Source organism: Neodiprion pinetum, chromosome 4 (assembly GCF_021155775.2).
Source record: "Neodiprion pinetum isolate iyNeoPine1 chromosome 4, iyNeoPine1.2, whole genome shotgun sequence".
NCBI lineage: Eukaryota > Metazoa > Arthropoda > Insecta > Hymenoptera > Diprionidae > Neodiprion > Neodiprion pinetum.
In genome coordinates this window covers 4657521-4676696 of record NC_060235.2, presented here as the reverse complement: position 1 = coordinate 4676696, position 19176 = coordinate 4657521, and the positions used below count along the sequence as shown (strand labels likewise).

Below are 19176 nucleotides of genomic sequence, written 5' to 3'. Positions count from 1 at the left end.
TGGCCGATATATCGAAATTTCAAACTGTACGAGAAAATAAAATAACGAAAGTTGAATTGTTGAAAATCTTGATTTTTGGAAGTGTCACTTTTAGATTAGAATTAGAATGACTGGTAATCAAAAACTTGTGAATGGTGGTCAAAACTTGGAAGGGTTAATATTTCGAATGACCGATATATTGAAATTTCATACTGTGTGCGAAAATAAAATAACGAAATATGAATTGTCACGATCAGTGACTGATTTCTAATTCTAATCGGTGACACTTTAGGAAATCAAGATGTTAAATTCCACGAATTAGATTTCAGCGTTTTCGCAAAATTCGATTTTGTGACCCTTAAATTTTCTCTACATTCTTCACTTTTTTTGTGTCGTTGGTGGTAATTTGGAACGTATAGGAGAAACGACGATTTGCGTGAGTGAAAATTCAACACTTATAGGTTACGTGGTGACAAAATGGCGCTGGGTATATTTTCCAACAAACACGCGTGTAAGGATGATCGGAACAGGTTTTCAAAATGTTTCCTTTTGCACAAGTTGGCGTTTTTGGCTTTAATCTTGTAAACACATCTCTCGAAGCGAAGAAAAATTTGCACAATCCTACGAAATTTGATCATTTTCGTTGATTTTTTACAATCAGATATTACCTACTTGTAAAATGCGAAGACCTCTTCAGAAATATACATACAAGAAATTGGAAATACCAGATTTTTAACTATGCCAACGTGATAAAATAAAACTCATACGATACGTTTGTTGAAAATAATTTTTTGAACACAACGGAGTGAAATCGAATAAATCTGTTAGATTCTTAACGATATCTGAGCTTTCGTTTGTAATACCGGTGTACCTCAATTTTGTATAAAAAATAAAATAAAAAAAAATAAAAAGAAACCTCGTAGCTGGAGAATATAACAATTTGTTAAATACTCAGTGTAGGACTACATATTTTATAATGACAATTAATGAAACGTATAAATTTTTGGTTAACCGTGTACGACTAAAAGATATTACACAATTGTATTTTTATTTAAAGCTTTTTAATTTCGATAAAATTTGGTGTTCATTCTTCGCCAGTTATAAATTAAAGATGTGAAAACTTATCAATTTGGTACGTTTTTTGTAATTTTATTAAATTTCAAGAATCTATTTACATTGTTTTGAAGTAAAATTTGTCACACTTTCGATTTATATACGACTTATCCTTTCCTCTTTAAAAGTTAGCCTAGTTAGCCTAGCCTAGTCTAAAATCAAGCACTGGATTATGAAATTGTATCGATACGATTTCATCGATTTTAAATCGAGGCAATATTTTATCCCGCGGTGTTGTCAGGATCGCGAGTTATCGATTCGAAGAAAAATTAATCTTTGGATAAAGAATGATTATCACCAACGATTCGTAACGAGTGAAATATCAGACTTGTGATTAAAATCTACATGGAACTTGATTGCGAAAGTGAAATTTTTAAAGATTATTCAACGATGAATATAAATGAAAAATATTAAAAATAAGTGGGTACCGGCTACTCTGGCTTTTTGTTCAATCAAACTGGCAAAACTGGTTTCCTTGATAAAAGCGAAGACGGCAAGCTCAAACGTTTTAAGTAACTCTTGAAATTTTCTAAAAACTTATTTCCATTAACACACATATATCTATATATTTACGATATTCTATACACGGTGTCCGGTTTAAAAGATTAAATTTTTCCTTGTATCTCACTAATTATTCGGCTTATAAAAATAAATTTCCTGACACAGTTTTACATTTTCGAATAAAGAATATTTGAAGTGAACACAAAAATGTATGATTCCGTTTAAAAAAAAAAAAAAACTGTTCCATTCTCTACAGCATTGCCAGTTACGATTTCGGACCGTGTGAAAAAAATTCTTCACGTGTCTCCCTTTGAACCGTACAACTTTTGTGGGACGCATTTTCCAATTGTACCATTAATTCGGTTTAAAACGTAGTGCATTTTTTAAATTGTGACACCCTGTATACACGCAGGTAATTTAAAACGATCTCAAGCCAAAGTATAAGCATAAATTACTTAAACGATCGATTCGCAAATGCATTGTCTTTTCATATACGAGCGGCAAAACAACGCGAATTTAACTTTTGAAAATTATTCGCGATACAACCCGTACGTATATTTTAAACATTAATCGACATGTTATTATTTCCAGTAAAATGAATCGCTATAATTATTGTAATGTATTACATGCGTATGTAAGTATATTTCTGGCAAAAGCATATCCTTGAAACAAGATATAAAACCGCCTGGTGCTACGTTAATTTGAAATTTACATTTTCTTACAATATAATTCCCTCGCATTAATTACTTCGATAATAACCCGGACAAAAAAAAACAAAAAAAAAACAAAAAAAAAAAAAAAAGAAGAAAGAAACGAAAATATTCAAACACATCGTTCTCTCTCGCAGAGATATTTTGTCAAGCTGATTCATTGACCAAATTAAATGATTGCATAACACAAAGTCTCGCGACGTCGTAACTTGGTAATATTATACTAATGAATTATCGTTCAGCGTTCGCACGTGTAACGAATTTTATTTGGCTTACATCGTGTGTTCAACTCGAGCAAATATTTGGCGATCTTGTGTCAACAGAAGAAGTGTAAGTTTTGTTTTCAATTCGTACGACAAAAAAATCGTCCATCTTTCTTAACAACTCTCAGTTCTCGAATCATGTTGTTCAAAATATTTTTAAATCTCTTCGCAGCTTTCATTTTCTCACAAGCGCGACGCACAAAATTTTACTATAAAAACGTGAAAATTAATTTCCCACGTTAATTTACATACGTACAAAATTTCTCATAACTGATACTTGTTTCCTTGAGTTCCAGAGAGACTCGACACGAATCGCGCGAATGGATGAATAATCAACGAATCTCAGATGACTCGGAGGCGAATTGTTTCGCGGGCCGTTTAACCGAATCGCAAGGTTGGTTACTCCTTTTTTTAAAGTTAATGACTGCACAAATATATGTATATATATATATATATATTTAGGAAGGAGTGTGTCAGTTTCGTAATGCACGAATCGGTCATGTAACACTTATATCTGTTTGTAATATTTCTTATCGTACAACTGATAAAGTCCTGGACACAGACCAATTTGGAATGTGACTGAACGTATGCGTTATATACGTATACATATGTATGGGCGATTCCACGCCAACTCAGTAAACGGTTGACCGTGAGATTTTTTTATTCCACCAAGGAATTCTTGAAAGGCTTGCAAAAAAATTTGCAAATTCTCTTAATCACTCTTCTGTAACCTATGTTTTTTTTTTCTTTTCTTTTTTTTTTTTAATACACTCATCTCAAAAATACCGAAATTGATTTTTATGAAACGAGAAAAGAAAAAAAAAAAAAAAAACATTTGGTACAAGGTTTAGAGTGGGACTTCGGTTTTTACTATTTTTCTAAAATCATTTTTTCTATTTTCATACCTGTTGAAAATTTATTGAAAAAGTTTTAAAAATTAAAAAAAAGAAATCCGCAATCAAATCGGAAATACGGTGTGTGTTGTAATTAATTTTTAACAGGTACGAGAATTGAAAAAAAAAAAAAACGATTGAACAAAATGGAAACAATTATGAAAAAGTAGGGAAGATGATTGAAAAAAAAAACAACAACAACAAAAAAACTAGAAAAAAACGAAGAGGAAAAGCAGAGAAAAAAGAAAATGGCAAATATGATGAGAGAAAGAAAACGAAAAAACGTAAAAAAAATTGACCACGACTAACTCGAAACTAATTATACAACAAAGTCGGTATCGTGAACAATTTTAATCCAGCGAACAGCGATCGTTGGAATTTTAATTGTCCAACAATCGTAGATCTTGTCCGTACAATTGCGTTCCTTTTCTTTGCTTTTTTTTTTTTTTATTACTTTGTTTGTTACGTTTATTCTCATTCCCGTGCGTAAAAACGATCGTTTCGAAAGGCAGAAGGTTTCGCAATCGTTGTAGGACGAATAGAATAGAATGGAAAAACAACAACAACAACAACGACAACAATGACATCAACAACGAGAAGTACAAATTAATATCGTGACTGCGAGGTGAATAACAATAATAATAGCATAGAACGGCAATGTAAATGATATGAAATGCGCGGGAAAAAAAAAAAAAAAAAAAATCGCATCAATTTGTGAAAAAATGTGTTAAAAATGTCAAAACGAGCTTTGTCGTAGTTTGTTTGTTTGTTTTTTTTTTTCTTTTATTTTTGTCTCCACTACCGATAAGTCAACGGATATTATTATTTTACGCGCACAGTCAATATCGATAGCTTGTCTTATCGTTCGCAAGATATTTTATACCTACGTATACATGCATATACAGAAACGGGAAACAACGTATATCGCATTGCCGATTATTTATCATTCGTATGTATACGTACGTATATGAACATTTTTATTATTTATCGCAACTTACCGCTCGTGTTTCTAGGAGGAAAAAAAAAAAAAGAAAGAAAAACTGCCGAGCAAGTATTCGACGTTTCGGAAAACGAACGGGGGAATGAAAAAAAAACGGTCCGCCTCGTCTTCTCGCACGAAAGTGGAAACGCGGTCGTAAAAATTTTCATCCCTTTTTCTTTTTCTTATCAACCGTTTGAAAATCGTCGAGTATTACGAACAAACTGGGAGGATTCATGGGGGTTTTAACGGACGGTCGTTTACCGCAGGGTCATGAAATGAATTGCGTTGCGGCGGTGATGACGAAGGCGGAGAGAGGGAAAGTGAACAAAACGAACAGTAACGACGCGTACTCACCTTGAAACGAAACTTCAAACGTGAAACCGACGCGTTAGTTTTGCGTCTTACACCGCGTGTGTTGGGTATTACGAACATGTCGAATACGGATTGGAGAAAAGAGGGAAGAGTTTGACAACATTGTTGACGACGCGAGGTCGAGGGGGACTGTTATTATCATTGTTATTCTTATTGTTATTAGTATTATTATTACCATTGGATCTGATTCCTCGAGCGGCGAAAAACGAAAATTCTAAAGACGACAATGTTGAGAGAGGCTTGAAATTTATATATATATATATATATACACCTATATGTACGAGTAAAAGTATTAACGATATTATTGCAATGCATGATTAATTTTATCGTTCCTTCAACCCGATGGCGATAAGATTCGCCAGGCGATATAAATCTTTGTGATGGATCGGAAAGACATGATCGTCGAGAGAAGATTGGTGAAATTTTAACGATATTTGAAAACACTATATTTAACCATTAATCCCGAAACCTGGGTAATTTTCTTTTCGGCGCCTATTTGAATTGTTCGAATAAGTCGAGAAATATTCACCACCCTAGAAAAAAGTTAATAATGGAATAAGAAAAAAAAAAAAAAATTTTAATTTGTACGTCAACCTATGTATACATATATTTATTTTATTATCTTTTTCCCCCAAGTCCAGTTATAACATATATCTTAATAAACGTTTCATTTTTATGTATTCCCTGAATAAGGTTTAATTATTCCGACGAGGATAATAAAAGGTGTGGTGTATCGGTACGGTAAAATAACGATTTTTTATGGTAGAAACTTAAAGCATCCGGTTGAAATTTTTCGAAACGGCTTATTAGTATTTTTATTCCTCAATCTTTTAGCCTCGATTTCCCATTTGATTTTTTATTTCGACACATTTCGTTCGATAGTTATGATTGTTCTTCGAATTATTTTTTTTCATAGGATTCTAGTGGAACGTTTGAAGATGGTATAAGAATTTTTTTAGATTTTTTATAACGGATAAATTTGGTAAAAAACGTACCGGACAAAATGACGCAGGTTTCCGAAATAAGGGTGGCGAAAAAAGCATTTCAGACTTAAGGGTTGATATCTAGAAGTTAGGTTTTTGCAAAAATCGTTGTTTCGAAAATTCAGCGTCGTCTGAAATTCGGTGAAATTTTATTACGAAAGCCCGATCGCGATTTCTTATTTTTCGATGCCGCTTCTTCAATTTTGCGTACAAGCAAAATGTATCCGCGTGTTTTTCCACAAAAATGCATACGTAGCATCTTATAACAGCGAAAGTAGAAGAAATTCAACGAATTCGGTGAGGTCTAATTATGGCATCTCCTTAATGTATGCATATGTACACTTATACATCCGTAAATATCAAAGTTCACGAATCTAAACTCAAAAGGGACTTAATAGCCCGATTCTATACGCAATTCCGAACAAAAACACTTCAACGGATTTTCATTTGACTCTGAAATAAAGAAATAAAACGAATTCTACGAAATCGCAATACTAAATTCGTAGAATTTATGCCATTTCTTTATTTCTGGGTCAAATGAAAATCGGTTGAAGCGGTATTGTTCAGAATAGTGTGTCGAACGGGGCTGTCAGCCCTTTTTCGCGTCTGAAATACGTGGACTTCGATATTTCGCGATACGTACGTCAAATGGTCGAAATCAAGCGGGGCACCCCGTCGAGACAACGATCTTGAAACACGAATCGAGCGATAATTCAAGGAATTCAAGAATGCAAGCTCGAGCTTCGGAAGTTCGCGAATAAAATAAAATCAGCAAGGTGCCTCAGATTTCCACCGACAAAATATACTACACCGTACAACAACGTAGGTAAATAAAAGTGTATCTTACCTCCGTCGTATCTCCGTGCGGGTCCCAGCTGTCGTGTAAATAGAACATGGGGTCAAGGTCAAGCGGTAGTAGCGTGGTACTAAGGCAGGACAGCAGAGGCGTAGAGGCACGTGCAGCGTGTGTATCTAAACGCAATAAGTACATCAGAATCTTCAAAAATGATGCAGAAAGGAGCATTCTTATCTATAAGATATAATAGTTACACTGTGCTCAGTTGGATCGGATACATCCGCGTAGTTAGACGCGAGCGTTAAAATTAGGATGGCCACTAAAACCTCCGTCCCGTAATTCCCGGAATTTTACAGATTTTCCAGACGAAAATATTACCGTTTTTCCCGACCAATTTGAATAAACAATTTTGCAAGTATTTGATCTAATTTATCTAAGGAACAAAAAAATTTTGCGATGTATTTTTACGAACGAAAATATACAGTAAACTATTCCCTAACTTTTGGCCACCCCCCCCCCCCCCCCCCCCCCCCGCCTCCCGGATATTTCCTTGATTAACCCAGAATTTCAGAATTCCCTGACCTGAGTCGATTTCGACGTTGACGCACGTATCTCCGAACGTCCAAGTCGACGTTTGTCAAACGCGCAAAACGGCTCAACAGGCAACGCTGGACAAAAGTACTTCGGCAGATTTTCGTTTGACGCAAGAATAAAGAAACAACGGCATGATGTCCACGAATCGACTAATGCAATTTATTACGATTCAAGCCAATTCTTTGTTTCCGCGTCAAGGAAAATGGCGTTTGGATCGTTCCTCTTTTGTTGTTTAACAGAACGTGCCTGTTGAGCAGTTTTGTCGCCTTCGAGACACGCGTATATCGATATTCGAATTGTACGTACGTCCTGCATCACATCGAAATCAATCAAGGGGGGGGGGGGGGGGGGGGGGGGATCCTCTTAAAGGAGTTACAAACTTGGCTAGCGAATCGTTTGGAATGAGAATTTAATTGCCCCGCAGCACCTGTACACGTATACAAGGCGACCGTACGCGCCGACTGGTACATACCATCAACCTCTCCACGAGTGTTGGACGGAGATCTTTCTCGATGGTTTACCAGGGAGAAGGGCGCCGAGGGAAGGGCAGGGAAGGGAAGGGAAGGGAAGGGAGGGAGGGAGAGCGCACACACGCAAACACGCACACTCAACGACGAGTGCATGCGGCAGCGGGAAAGCTCGGCTAGCCGGCCGGCGTTGCGTTGCGTTGGGTTGCGTTGCGACGGCGGGACGCGCGGCGCCAACGGCGGTCATCGATTGGCCCGCTAGCCGTGACCCCCACCACACGCTTTCGCTTTCATCCAATCGGGTCTCACTTTCGCGCTCGGCCGGTGTGCCGGGCACGCAGCGAGGAAGCTTGGCACGCCGGCTGGCTCAGTAGTGACTGCCTGACTGGTGCAGTAACAATCCTGCTTGGAACTGATCGAGACTAAATTGCGACGCCGCCTCTCGCTGTGTTTCGCGTGTTAATAATAACAAATCCCACCCTGCCCCGAGCTGGGCTTTGCGTCCGATACTGACTAACGATAATAAGTAAGGAGCGTTGGGCGCTCTGTTGTTATACCTACGTATCGCGAAAAGAAAGCGAGACGGTGAAACGGAGGGAGACGGAGAGTGCGAGGGCGTTTTGCAGCTGCGGTCACACGGCCGATTATTTGAAAAGCGATTACTTTACTTTCGTTATTTTTCACATGTAAAACGAAAACCTAACCGGTGTATACGGCTTCCCATTATTATTCTCAACTACTCTCAACAGCTTTATTCCGTTCATCGATAATGCAACAACGATCTTGTCGCACGAAACCTCGAGATATTTCTACGATGTGACACGGAACTTTGACGATCGACGGCGTGTCTATCCGTATCCGTATATCCGACGGAGTGAAACTGTTCTCGGTTTTCGTGTTTGTTTGTGTTTGTTTGGTTGTTTTTTATTTTTTTGTTTTTTTGTGTGTTACTCACTGTGTTTGTGTTGCTTGAACGTATCGGCGAAAATTGACGAGATACAAAGAAACGGAGACGAATCGCCGATACAGAAGGCGGACGTAAGCGTTGTTATTATGACAACTTCGGAGTGCCGCTGCAGCTGCGACGAGGTCGCGGTCGGTTTTCCGTAGCCAAGGGGTGAATAGAGATTGAAAAGAAGAGCATCGCTGGCTCCGTTAACTTCTATCCAACGCGTATTGTTCGCTTGTTTGTCGGCTCTCGGAAATATTTCGCGTCGCGAGAAAAGTGTGTGAGAACGTACATTGCAAAATTATTGCGCGATAAAAGTAAGAGAATAGTAACAAAAAATCATACCACGTGTCCGAATCTTCGTCGTTTCCCTTGTTCTCGATTTCGGATGAAAACACGCCGCTGTCTGTGGACCGAGGAACGGCCGTTCCGGAACGTCGAATAAACAATCGAAAATCGTAGCTCCGCCACCTAACGAGTCAACGCGGTTAGGCCTTTTGTTACCCTTAAAGTGCGGGAAATTAGTAATGGCGCCTAGACGACACGCCAACGGTCACGGAGGGTTGCTCGAGGGCGGTGGAAACGAGCTTGCGGACATGGTGGCCAACGGAAACGGTGGTCATCAGCAGCACAACAACAACAACAACAACAACAACGGAACAGCCGTAACAACGACACGATGCTGCGCACCGAGCGGCGAGTGTCTGAGAGGCGATTCACCGATCCGAATGGGCCTGCTGCAGGAGGCGGTGAAGGTCACCTGCAACAACGAGAGCTGTCCGGTGGGTCAGTTTATGCATAGAGAGTGCTTCGAGGCGTGGGAACAGACGGTACTGACCTACCTTAAGGGCTGCGGACGCGCGAGGAGCTGGTCCGAAAGACAGCGGCATCAAAACCTCTGGACCAAGAAGGGTTACGACCTGGCGTTCAAGGCCTGCGGCTGCCGATGCGGCAGGGGTCATCTAAAAAAGGACCTCGACTGGATGCCACCCGGATTGGGATCAGCCGTCGGGCAGCGGCCCGAGGATGCCGAGGCGAAGAAGAAGAAGCGTCGCAACAGGCAGAACACAAGGCCCTCGCTCGCCATATCGGCCGGACACCCGGGGCCTCACGGTGGGCCCGTTACCAGGTCCTCCGAGGTACAGATGATCGAGTCGAGTCGCGGAAGGGCCGGATCGCTGTCCTCGAGTACCGGGTCCAGTTCACCCCCGGCTACAAGCGAACCCTCCGTCAGTCCTCTTCATCAGCCGCAGTCCGGTTCCAAGAAGAAGAACAAGGTCGACTTCTTCAGCGATCGCGCTAGGTGAGCAGAGAATATTTTATTTCTCTATTTTATTTTTGCTCGTTTCTTACGAGGCTTGCGTTGGTAACACGTTTGATCGTTAAACGAGAGATTTACGGAACTAGGATTGTCGATGTACGAATGTCTTTTGTTTTATTACGGTTCGTCGTGTTACGGACAATTCTAAAATCGCGAAACGACGGAATTTCGTTAATCGTTGCGATAACGTTAACAACTTCATTACGATCGGTTCTTCTTTCGAGTGGCGGCGATTGACGAGGCTGAAGTTGGCAACGCTGACTCGACCGAGACGCGAGAGAAAAGTTTGTTATTCCGCAATTTTTAGAATACGACATCCGTGTGAAGTTGGGTTTTCAAGTTATGAGTGTGTTTTGTTTATTATGCCTATGACGATTGATCGTTATTACGGTAATAAGAGGCCGAAGTTGGTGGTAAGTAGAAAAGTAAGGATATATAATCATGCGGATGAAGTTGGTCAGGTTACGGTAACGGTGTGTGTTTAAGAAAAATCGCGTTATTTTGTACATTTAGGATTATCTGAAATTTAGTGAACTATGACAAAGCAAACGTGCTCAAAAATATTTTTAATAGATGACTCCTTGAAAGTTATTGAGAAATTGCACGGTAAGATTTTTTTTTCTCCCTTGACATTTCGTTACGTTAACCTTGCTAACTTCAGTCTCGTGACAAATCGCCGTTTCGAAATTTTACACTCACTCTCGAAGTTGTCAAGTTTTCGAAATAATATACTTACAATTCTTACCATGATTTACTGGACTTTGGATATTTTTAAAATTGCGAGTCATCGATTTTTTTTTCTTCGAAACTCTAATCGTTACAATAACGTTAATAACCTCAGCTTTGTCTGGATATTTAATTATCATTATTCTCTCAATGATTATTATGTGTTTTTGTACCGTCTGTTTTTATCGTTTCGTTTTACTACAGGAATTTTATCAGGTCTCAACTTTCTAACGTAGTTTGCAGCGATGCATTTAAAAAAAAAAAAAACTCATCAGGTACCGTTAAAACAGGATTAACAAAGTTAAATATTGTAAACTCAACATCTTCGGTTATTTCGAAGCTGCAAATTGGTAATGTTAGTTTACATCAACGATGCTAACCTGAGCCTCGTGGAATTTCAACGGATTTTCAAATTCCGGAATACGGGTATGTAACCGAATTTTCCAAAATATTATCCGCATTATCCGTAATGATGCAAAAAATTAAATAATAATGTCGAAATGTCTTTGAAAAACTTTGAGGTGCCAATTCAGAAAATTAATCATCTTTCCTTACTACTTTTTGGTCGTTTTATCAATATTCGCTTCCCGCTGTAAACCTCGAATACCTACACAATTAACAAATTGATCAACGTAAATAAGATTTATCGTCGTTGCGAAATATTTCAGCCTCCTTATCGTAGTATTAGATAGATGATGCAGTAATTGCGAAAAATTTGGTAATATCCGATGATGAATCATCACTCGATGACGGAGAACGTGAAGAAATGATTTATCGCCGTTGGGTCTGTTACATCCATGAAGTAATAGTAGATCTTGTAAAAGAAACTCTGAAAACACGTGATGCTGCTGCTCTCCTCACCCGTCGACCCCATGCTTCGAAAAGAGGCGAGAGAGAGAGAGAGAGAGAGAGAAAGTAAATCTTGACCCTGAAAAACACCGCGGAGAAATGTTTTACGATTCGTGTAGAAAACGCGTATTTAGAATAGGGGTAGAAACGTTTAAGGGGGTATTCTGGTCTAGACGCACGAATTTAACGCAGTTTTTGAAGTGCTGTAAAGAAAAAAACGCATGTTCATTAATATTTCAAGAATACAGTAAAAAAAATTGAAAGTAAACAATTCCAAATTCAAAAAGTTGGCACGCGACCATACCCACGATTCAACCCTCCTAGCATACTAAAAACAAAAAGATTATTAATTTACAAAAATGTCTCTATCGTTGGAAATAAGAAAAGTTGAAAAAAAATTTTTTTAAACAAAATGGCGACTGCTTCAAAAAAAAAAAATTCATTTTTGTACCACTTTGTTTTTAGTTTATCGAATTTTTAATGAATAGTTAACATTGAAATTTGGGGACGAGGATAGTTCGTGCAATAGAAAAGCCCATAAAGAAGACACATACTAAATTTGAAGTAAATCGGGTTCAGTAGAACTTGAGAAATCGTGGGTATTGTTTTACAAAAAGACAGTTTCGAGAAAAACGCGTTTAAAGTTTGACGCAAAGTTTCTCGCATTCTAAGTCATGAAATGATATTTTAGGCTTACGTTTATTCAATCTGCCATTCCTGCTGCGTACATCGGACCTTCCTCGACTTCGAAATAAGCAAACAGGGTCGCAGCTAGACAGAAAGTCCCTAAAAATGTCTTTTGTTCAATTCTTTCCGGCCGAGCCGGTTTAGACGGCGCGTCAGCAAAACAGTCCTACCTCCGAAAATTATTTGAATTTTCTAAAATACTCTTAAAGACGTATTCTTAGAGGGTTATAAACAGGAGAATAAGAAGAACGGACGGATTAATGTATGTTTGTTAACAGGGCCCGGATAAATACGTATTAAAAATTACAAAATATGGACTGAAAAAAAAAAAAAAATGAGGTATGGAAAAAAATATGCATAAGACAAACCGCATCTTCTGACTCCAAACGTCGTACTTCGTCATGTAGAAAATTCGAATGAGGAATGAGAATGATTGAGATAAAAAATATGTATTTCTATATATTATTATCCAGATCCTAACGATTACTATCTGTTATCATTGCGACCTTGAATCTGATCTGGAAACGTATAAACTGTGTTTTTATTCGATACAATTGAATGACTGGTTACTTTTTTTTTTTTTTTTGTTTTGTTTTACAGTCATTTTTCGTTTTCATTCTATTTTCAAGTAAATTCTAACCTAGCCTGACTGGCAGAGTGATAAAAATAGCGTGAACTTGACCCGCGCAACCGCAGTGATCAGGAACAGTGGAATGGTTTTTTCTTTGTTCTTCTTATTCCGATTTTTTTTTTTCCTTTTTTTTTTGCGTTTCAACTCGAGAGAAAAATAACTCGAGATTTTAATGACACGGTCATTTTTTCAATTAAATTAATTCGCGATGTTCGACTAGATTGTTTTTTTTTTTCTTGTCATCTCCCGGGAGGAAGAGTCGTCCAAGTTGCAACCACACCCTGAATTCTTGGTGTCTCGGTTTATATTTATATCTCTCCCTCGCATAGAGAGAAACCTGTCCTATTTCTGCAGCAAAGTCTCCCGAGTCCAGTTTCCAACTAACGAACGATGATCGACCACCTAGCAGGTATCGATCTGACGACGATCCTCCACGTATTACACAGGGTCTTTATACCCTCTTCACAACCGACTCGGTTCGACTTTATCCGAGTTGTGCCTCTGCACCAGGCGTCGAGAAAGATTTATTTTTGGACCACGGCTCTCCTCTCTTTTTATATTTCTCTCTCCCTCCCTCTCCTCTCCTATCCTCTCCTATCCATTTCCATGTGTGCAGTAGCGGCAGCAGCGTAGAATCGTCGACTTACGAACTCTTTTCTTCTCACTTCTTACATAACGCACGTGCAAATATATGTATATATGTGTGTGTGTGTGTGTATATTATATACATATTCGAGGATATTTATTGGCGAAGAAAGAGAGAGAGAGAAAATTAAGAGAAAAAGTAAGACTGATTGTGAATAAAATAAAACGTTCGATGAATAAAGAAAAATACAGATCGGTCAAGAGAGGGAGTGATAAAGAAAGAAAAAGAAGAAGAAGAAGAAGATGAAGTAGAAAAAAGATCGTTGCCGTATCTTTCAGTTTATTTGCGTTACGCTCGAATTAAATCGCGTTGAAGCGTCTTTCGCATCTCTTTCTCTCTCTCTCTCTCTCTCTCCTTCTCTCTAATTCGGCTTGTGTGTTTTACGACGTCGATGCGTGATAGCGATTTTTTTCTTTCTCGAGAATATTTTTTTTTTTTTGTCAACGTACAGCAAGAAACTATCAGCAAGCGGGGATTATTTCATTCTGTAGATTATCCGAAATTGTTGCATTATGACTTATTTATTTTAATTTTTTTATTTCTCTTCTCTTTCTTCTCTTTAAATAGATTTTTGTAACGAAGACGATTGAAATGTTAGCTAACGCTGATGAAATAATTCTTTGTGATAAGAAAAACTTTGAGAAATATACTAGATTTATCGTTACTAACGATTCGTATTTTATGTAGCTACGATTATCGATTCAGTTTTCACACCTTGCATTTTTCATCGTGCATCGAAACATTGCAAGAAATGTTATACACACCGGCCCTCTGAATTAAAGTTTGCTTTTACAGTATTGAGAGAAATAATAAAGATTTTAATGCTTTGACAACACAAGTATACTGTACGGATTTTGTGCCTGGGATTTGTGTGAGTTGTTGTTGTTGTTGTTGCTGTTATTATTATTATTATTATTATTATTATTATTGTCGGCGAAGTGATGCTTTAATAGAGAAAAATGACTACTTGTCGAAAATATTTGTTTTTGCAATCGGGTGAATGATATTTTGAAATTGGAGAAAACCTGTGATTTTAATTAGTCGGCTTCCAAATAATATATTTGGAATTTTCATTTTTTCTTGTTCCCCCCCTTTTCTCTTTTTCCCTATTCGAACCGCATTCTCCAGTCTTCAAAAGCAGACGACTCTTTCGACAAATGTTAATTTTTCTCTCCTTACAGTATCGATGAATCTATGTAATAATCAGTTACACAAATCCCAGGCACAAAATTCGCGTAGAGACTGGCTTTGTCGTCTATCGAATATACTATTTTCTTTTCCTTCTTCTTTGTCAGAATTCTGAATTTGTGAACAATTGAATTGTCGATAAAAATTTGGCATACTCGCAAGTATCGTAGTGGTGGTGGTGGTGGTGGTGGTGGTGGTGGTGTAAGATTGTGGAACGTGGGCCCTGGGGGACTCTCTCAGCCTTGACCGTGGCCGTGTGGCTTAGCCCGAGGTGTGAGACCTCATGGGCCGTGGAACTGAACGGAGAGCCAAGCTTCGTGCTGACCGCGCACACACAGCTGGCTTGTTGCGTGCAACGGCATAAGAGAGAGAGAGAGAGAGAGAGAGAGAGAGGCGGGATCAGTAGTAAAGTAGATAAAAACGAGGGGATGTGGTTTTCGCGTTGAGTGAAGTGAAGAAGTAGGAGGAAGAAGATAAAATGAAAATAATCGGTTTCCAAAAACAAACAAATAAAAAAAAAAAAAAAAAAAAACCAATTTCTTTGGTCAATAAATTTGATTTTGTTGGGGGATAAATGTGACGATGTATATATTTGGATGAACGATAGTAAGAACCGAAGTTCAGCGGATCAGCAAATTTGTAGGCCTACGACTTTAGAAGGAGAGAGTTGTGTGTGGAGGTGTCAGTGAATAACAAAGTGTGTGAAATTAACCCGAATCCTGATCAGGTAACAGATTAAATAAATAACGACGAAATGAAACAACAAAGAACGTCACACCATTTTAAAATTATAAACACGACACATCAAACACTCTCCCTTCAAATTCTTCGAATAGTTGTTCCGCTCGATTTTATCTATACACCCTTTTACCGTCAGCTTTTATGTTATTGTTACTATTTTGTTATATTCTTACTCGACTGTTGTCTCTTATATCTTTTAACTTACGCACTTGTGCCGTCCACTTATATCTTTTCAACTATCAAACCAAGTTTGTTGGGTTGCGACGTGCAGGGACTATAAATTTGGAATTGTGTACTATTAAGTTATAATTGACTTATTAAACCAAAATGACCCAAACAAATGCATAATTTTCTCTTTGATCGTCGACAACTATTTCTCGCAATTGTCTATTCATTTCCCTTTCTTTTATATTTCACTTATAATCAATAAACAAAATTCACTTCAAGGTGTAGAGATTTTTTATTTTATTTTTTTCCCACTGTTTAACAGTTTCAAAATTACGCCCAACCGCTGTTGCTGTTTTTGTTTCCGTTTCCTGGCCGCACACTTTGACGCGCTGGTTCGTTTAACGCGTTAGACGGATTAAGGAGGGAAATAAATTTCAAATCCTCGAAAATAGTTGTACCAGATAGGCAGGCAAGGTATTGCCACGTATTCGTTGCTTCTATACGTCGCTAGTAAATTTCGGTAGGAATTTCCGGAGCTTGGAAGAGAGAATAAGAGAGAGAAAGAGACGGAGAGTCGATGGAAAAATCGGTCAGGTACAAAACATACCGCGGTAATAAGACGGGGGGAAAAAATAGAAAAAAAAAATTAAATGAAAAATCAACAATTTGTAGTAATGAAAAGGTAGAAAACGATTGAACGACGATTATTACGACAAGTTTGATGATTTGTTTGTTATCTTTCTGTGAGCTTGACTAGGTTTTAGGTACAAGTTACGTTATATTGAATCATCGAAAATCTGTTCGGATGAACTGTATTTTCTCAACTGTGAAATAATATAAAATCCAAATAAGAAAAGGTTAAAGAAAGAAAGGAAGAAAGAAAGAATTTTATCGTAAAAGAAATGAATTTAATAGATAAGGACGAGTGTAAGATTGAAAAAGAATAAGACCTTATCCTGCGAGTCGCGAGAAAAAAAGGAGAAGAAAAAGGAAAAGAAGCTGAAAGAAGGTGGAAGATGCAAAAAGAAAAAGTATTTATTTTTAAACTCTGATTACGTTGCGATTCGAATTTATATCTATCCGGTCAGGGTCGCAAGCAACTCTCTCTTGAAACTTATTTATACTCTCTCTCTCTCTCTCTCTCTCTCTCTGCAACATCTCTCTTACGTAGTTGCTAATATCGGTAAGTTTTTGCAATCGAAAGCGTGAAAATTATAATATATTGACGCATGTATAAACGCAGATAATATCATGCAGATAACGTGAGAAAAATTACACCAGCATAGATTTTACAGCCATGATAATAGTATTGTTGATGATGGTGGTGATGATAATGATGATGATGATGATGATGATATTGTACTGACAATTAATGCAAATTTATTCCGGCATAGCCGTATAAAGAACGCTCTCTCAGCGTCTTGTATTTTTTTCTCTCTCTCTCTCTCTCTCTCTCTCTCTCTCTCTCTCTACATTTCTTACTCTTCGTTTTACTCATCATGCCTCTTATCCTCCTCCGCAACGACCTTGGCCGCGTATTACGAACGATCAATTATTTTTTTGCCGCCTTTTATGCACACGCGTGCGTTCTCTTTTTTTTTTTTTCTTCCGTATGTGTGTATTGTGTACATATCATTATAGTACAACAAGAAGGAACGATGTACGTGTGCTTGTTGCATAATAGCTGTGAATTTTTTATTCCTCGTTTCTTTCGTTGTTACTTTTTTTTCTCTCACTTTCAACTTGTTTTTTGTCGCCCCCCCCTCCCCCATCATCCACACTATTCGTAGGCGAGGAAGCATCTTATACGTATAGTTGTTTTTATACTTTCGGAGTTGGAATGGAGCGGAATGTTGACTGTTCGTGTCTCGGTTTTTTTTTTTTTTTTTTTTTTTTTTTTGTCGTTACCTATTTTCGTTCCGTATAAAAAACAAGGTAAATAAATAAATAAATAAAAGAATGAGAAACGAACGGCAGGAATAACGAAAAGAAATTGCATTTTTTATCGTACAAGTAATGATCAAGTTTCTCGACGATGCAGCGAATGCTTGCTGATGTGTGTATATATATATATATACACACGTGCGTGTGGGTAGCGATTATCTCTATTATTTACTGTGAATCGCGAAGCAGAGAGAGGAAGGTAGTGTAAATGTTGTACAAACATTCCGCCCACTTACTTCAACACACTTAAACGACAAACGCTCTTTTGGAACGTTTTAAGTTTCGTATTTGAATGACTAGACATCCTTCACGGTCACACGATTCTTTTTAACTCTCGCTATTTTTTCCTTTTCTCTCTCTCTATCTCTTTCTATCGTAGTTATCGTAATCGCAAAAAAAGATGAACGAATAAAAAGGAAAAGGGAAACACATGTATCTACATAGATAGATAGATAGATAGATAGATAGATAGATAGATAGATAGATAGATAGATAGATAGATGGATAGATGGAGAGAGAGATAAAATTTTATCCAATCTCTGTCGCGCATTCTTTTGGCTTATAAATACATCAGTCTTATTATTGTTCTTTTTTTTTTCTTTTCTTTTTTTTATCTCCTATGTTGGTCTATTATTCATTGACATAATCATTATTCGCAAATCGTTGTTATTCCACTCCTTGGTTTTAACGACTGTGCACGTATTTACGTATACGCATTTTATATCCGATTGCCTATTTCTTAGTTTTTTTTTTTTTTTTTTTTTTTCTCGCACGTTGTTATAATAGGTACGAAAAAAATTATGCGTTTAGGAGAAAACTAGTTGACGGTGTAATTAATTCGTAGAACGATTCGTAGAACGTGGTAAATTCAAAGGTTGATAGGATAGATTAGAGCATAGGTTATATAGAGATTTGTGTATAATAATTTGAAAATTCAACGGGGCGGGGATCGAATTCCGAATTTGAAAAGTTCCGAGAGCGACGAATTCTGAATTATTTACCGGCGAAACTTGAATTAAAGAAATGAAATTTTTTTTCCCAAAACTCGGAATGACCAGGATTCCCGAACGTAAGAATATCGATGATCCAAAACAAAGAAAGATCAAAGTCGTGAAATTACACAAAGCTAGAAATTCACAGAAGTGAAAATCTTGAATCATTCGGAAGTTCGGTGTTTCTATTATTCTATTAATCTGTTAAAAACTTTAAATTTCCGCAATAAAACATCTGGAATTTGTCGCTTTAGGAACTGTTAACATTTGGAATTTCAACTCCGCTACAATTTGACAATTTTTTACGAATTCGTTCTCGAAAAACTTCTCGACTGAAATAATAAGCCCGAGTAGAGGGATGACGGAGAAGAAGAAAGATGTACGAAGAGACGTCCTCGTCGATCCTGCGCCGTCGTATTTAAGGCATCCTTGAGGCCGGGCTGTTCGTTTCCGAGGGTCGAAGTTCAGGGTCAAACCCGATCGACGCGACGCCGATGAGAAAATACCGCGCTGTTTTACTACCTCGTGGTATTATTCAAATTGCAGGCTGGATTCTTGGGAGGAGGAAGGAGGAAGGAAAAAAGGACGAAGTCGAACCCCGACTATTCTTTTTTTTTTTTCTTTTTCCAAACTTTACCGAAAAATTTTGTTCGTACGGGTCAGAAAAATTGAACATCAAGT

General features: G+C 37.7%; 1 protein-coding gene across 1 annotated transcript in view; it reads left to right on the top strand.

Annotated features, from left to right (window-relative positions):
• The first annotated feature begins 8007 nt into the window (after positions 1 to 8007).
• The window catches only part of heca (hdc homolog, cell cycle regulator), a 153033-nt gene continuing 141864 nt past the window's right edge, over positions 8008 to 19176 (top strand). The window contains exon 1 of the mRNA XM_046623307.2: positions 8008 to 9905. Within this exon, the coding sequence (XP_046479263.1) occupies positions 9130 to 9905 (776 nt within the window). The 5' untranslated portion in view covers positions 8008 to 9129. The remainder of the gene's footprint in view (positions 9906 to 19176) is intronic.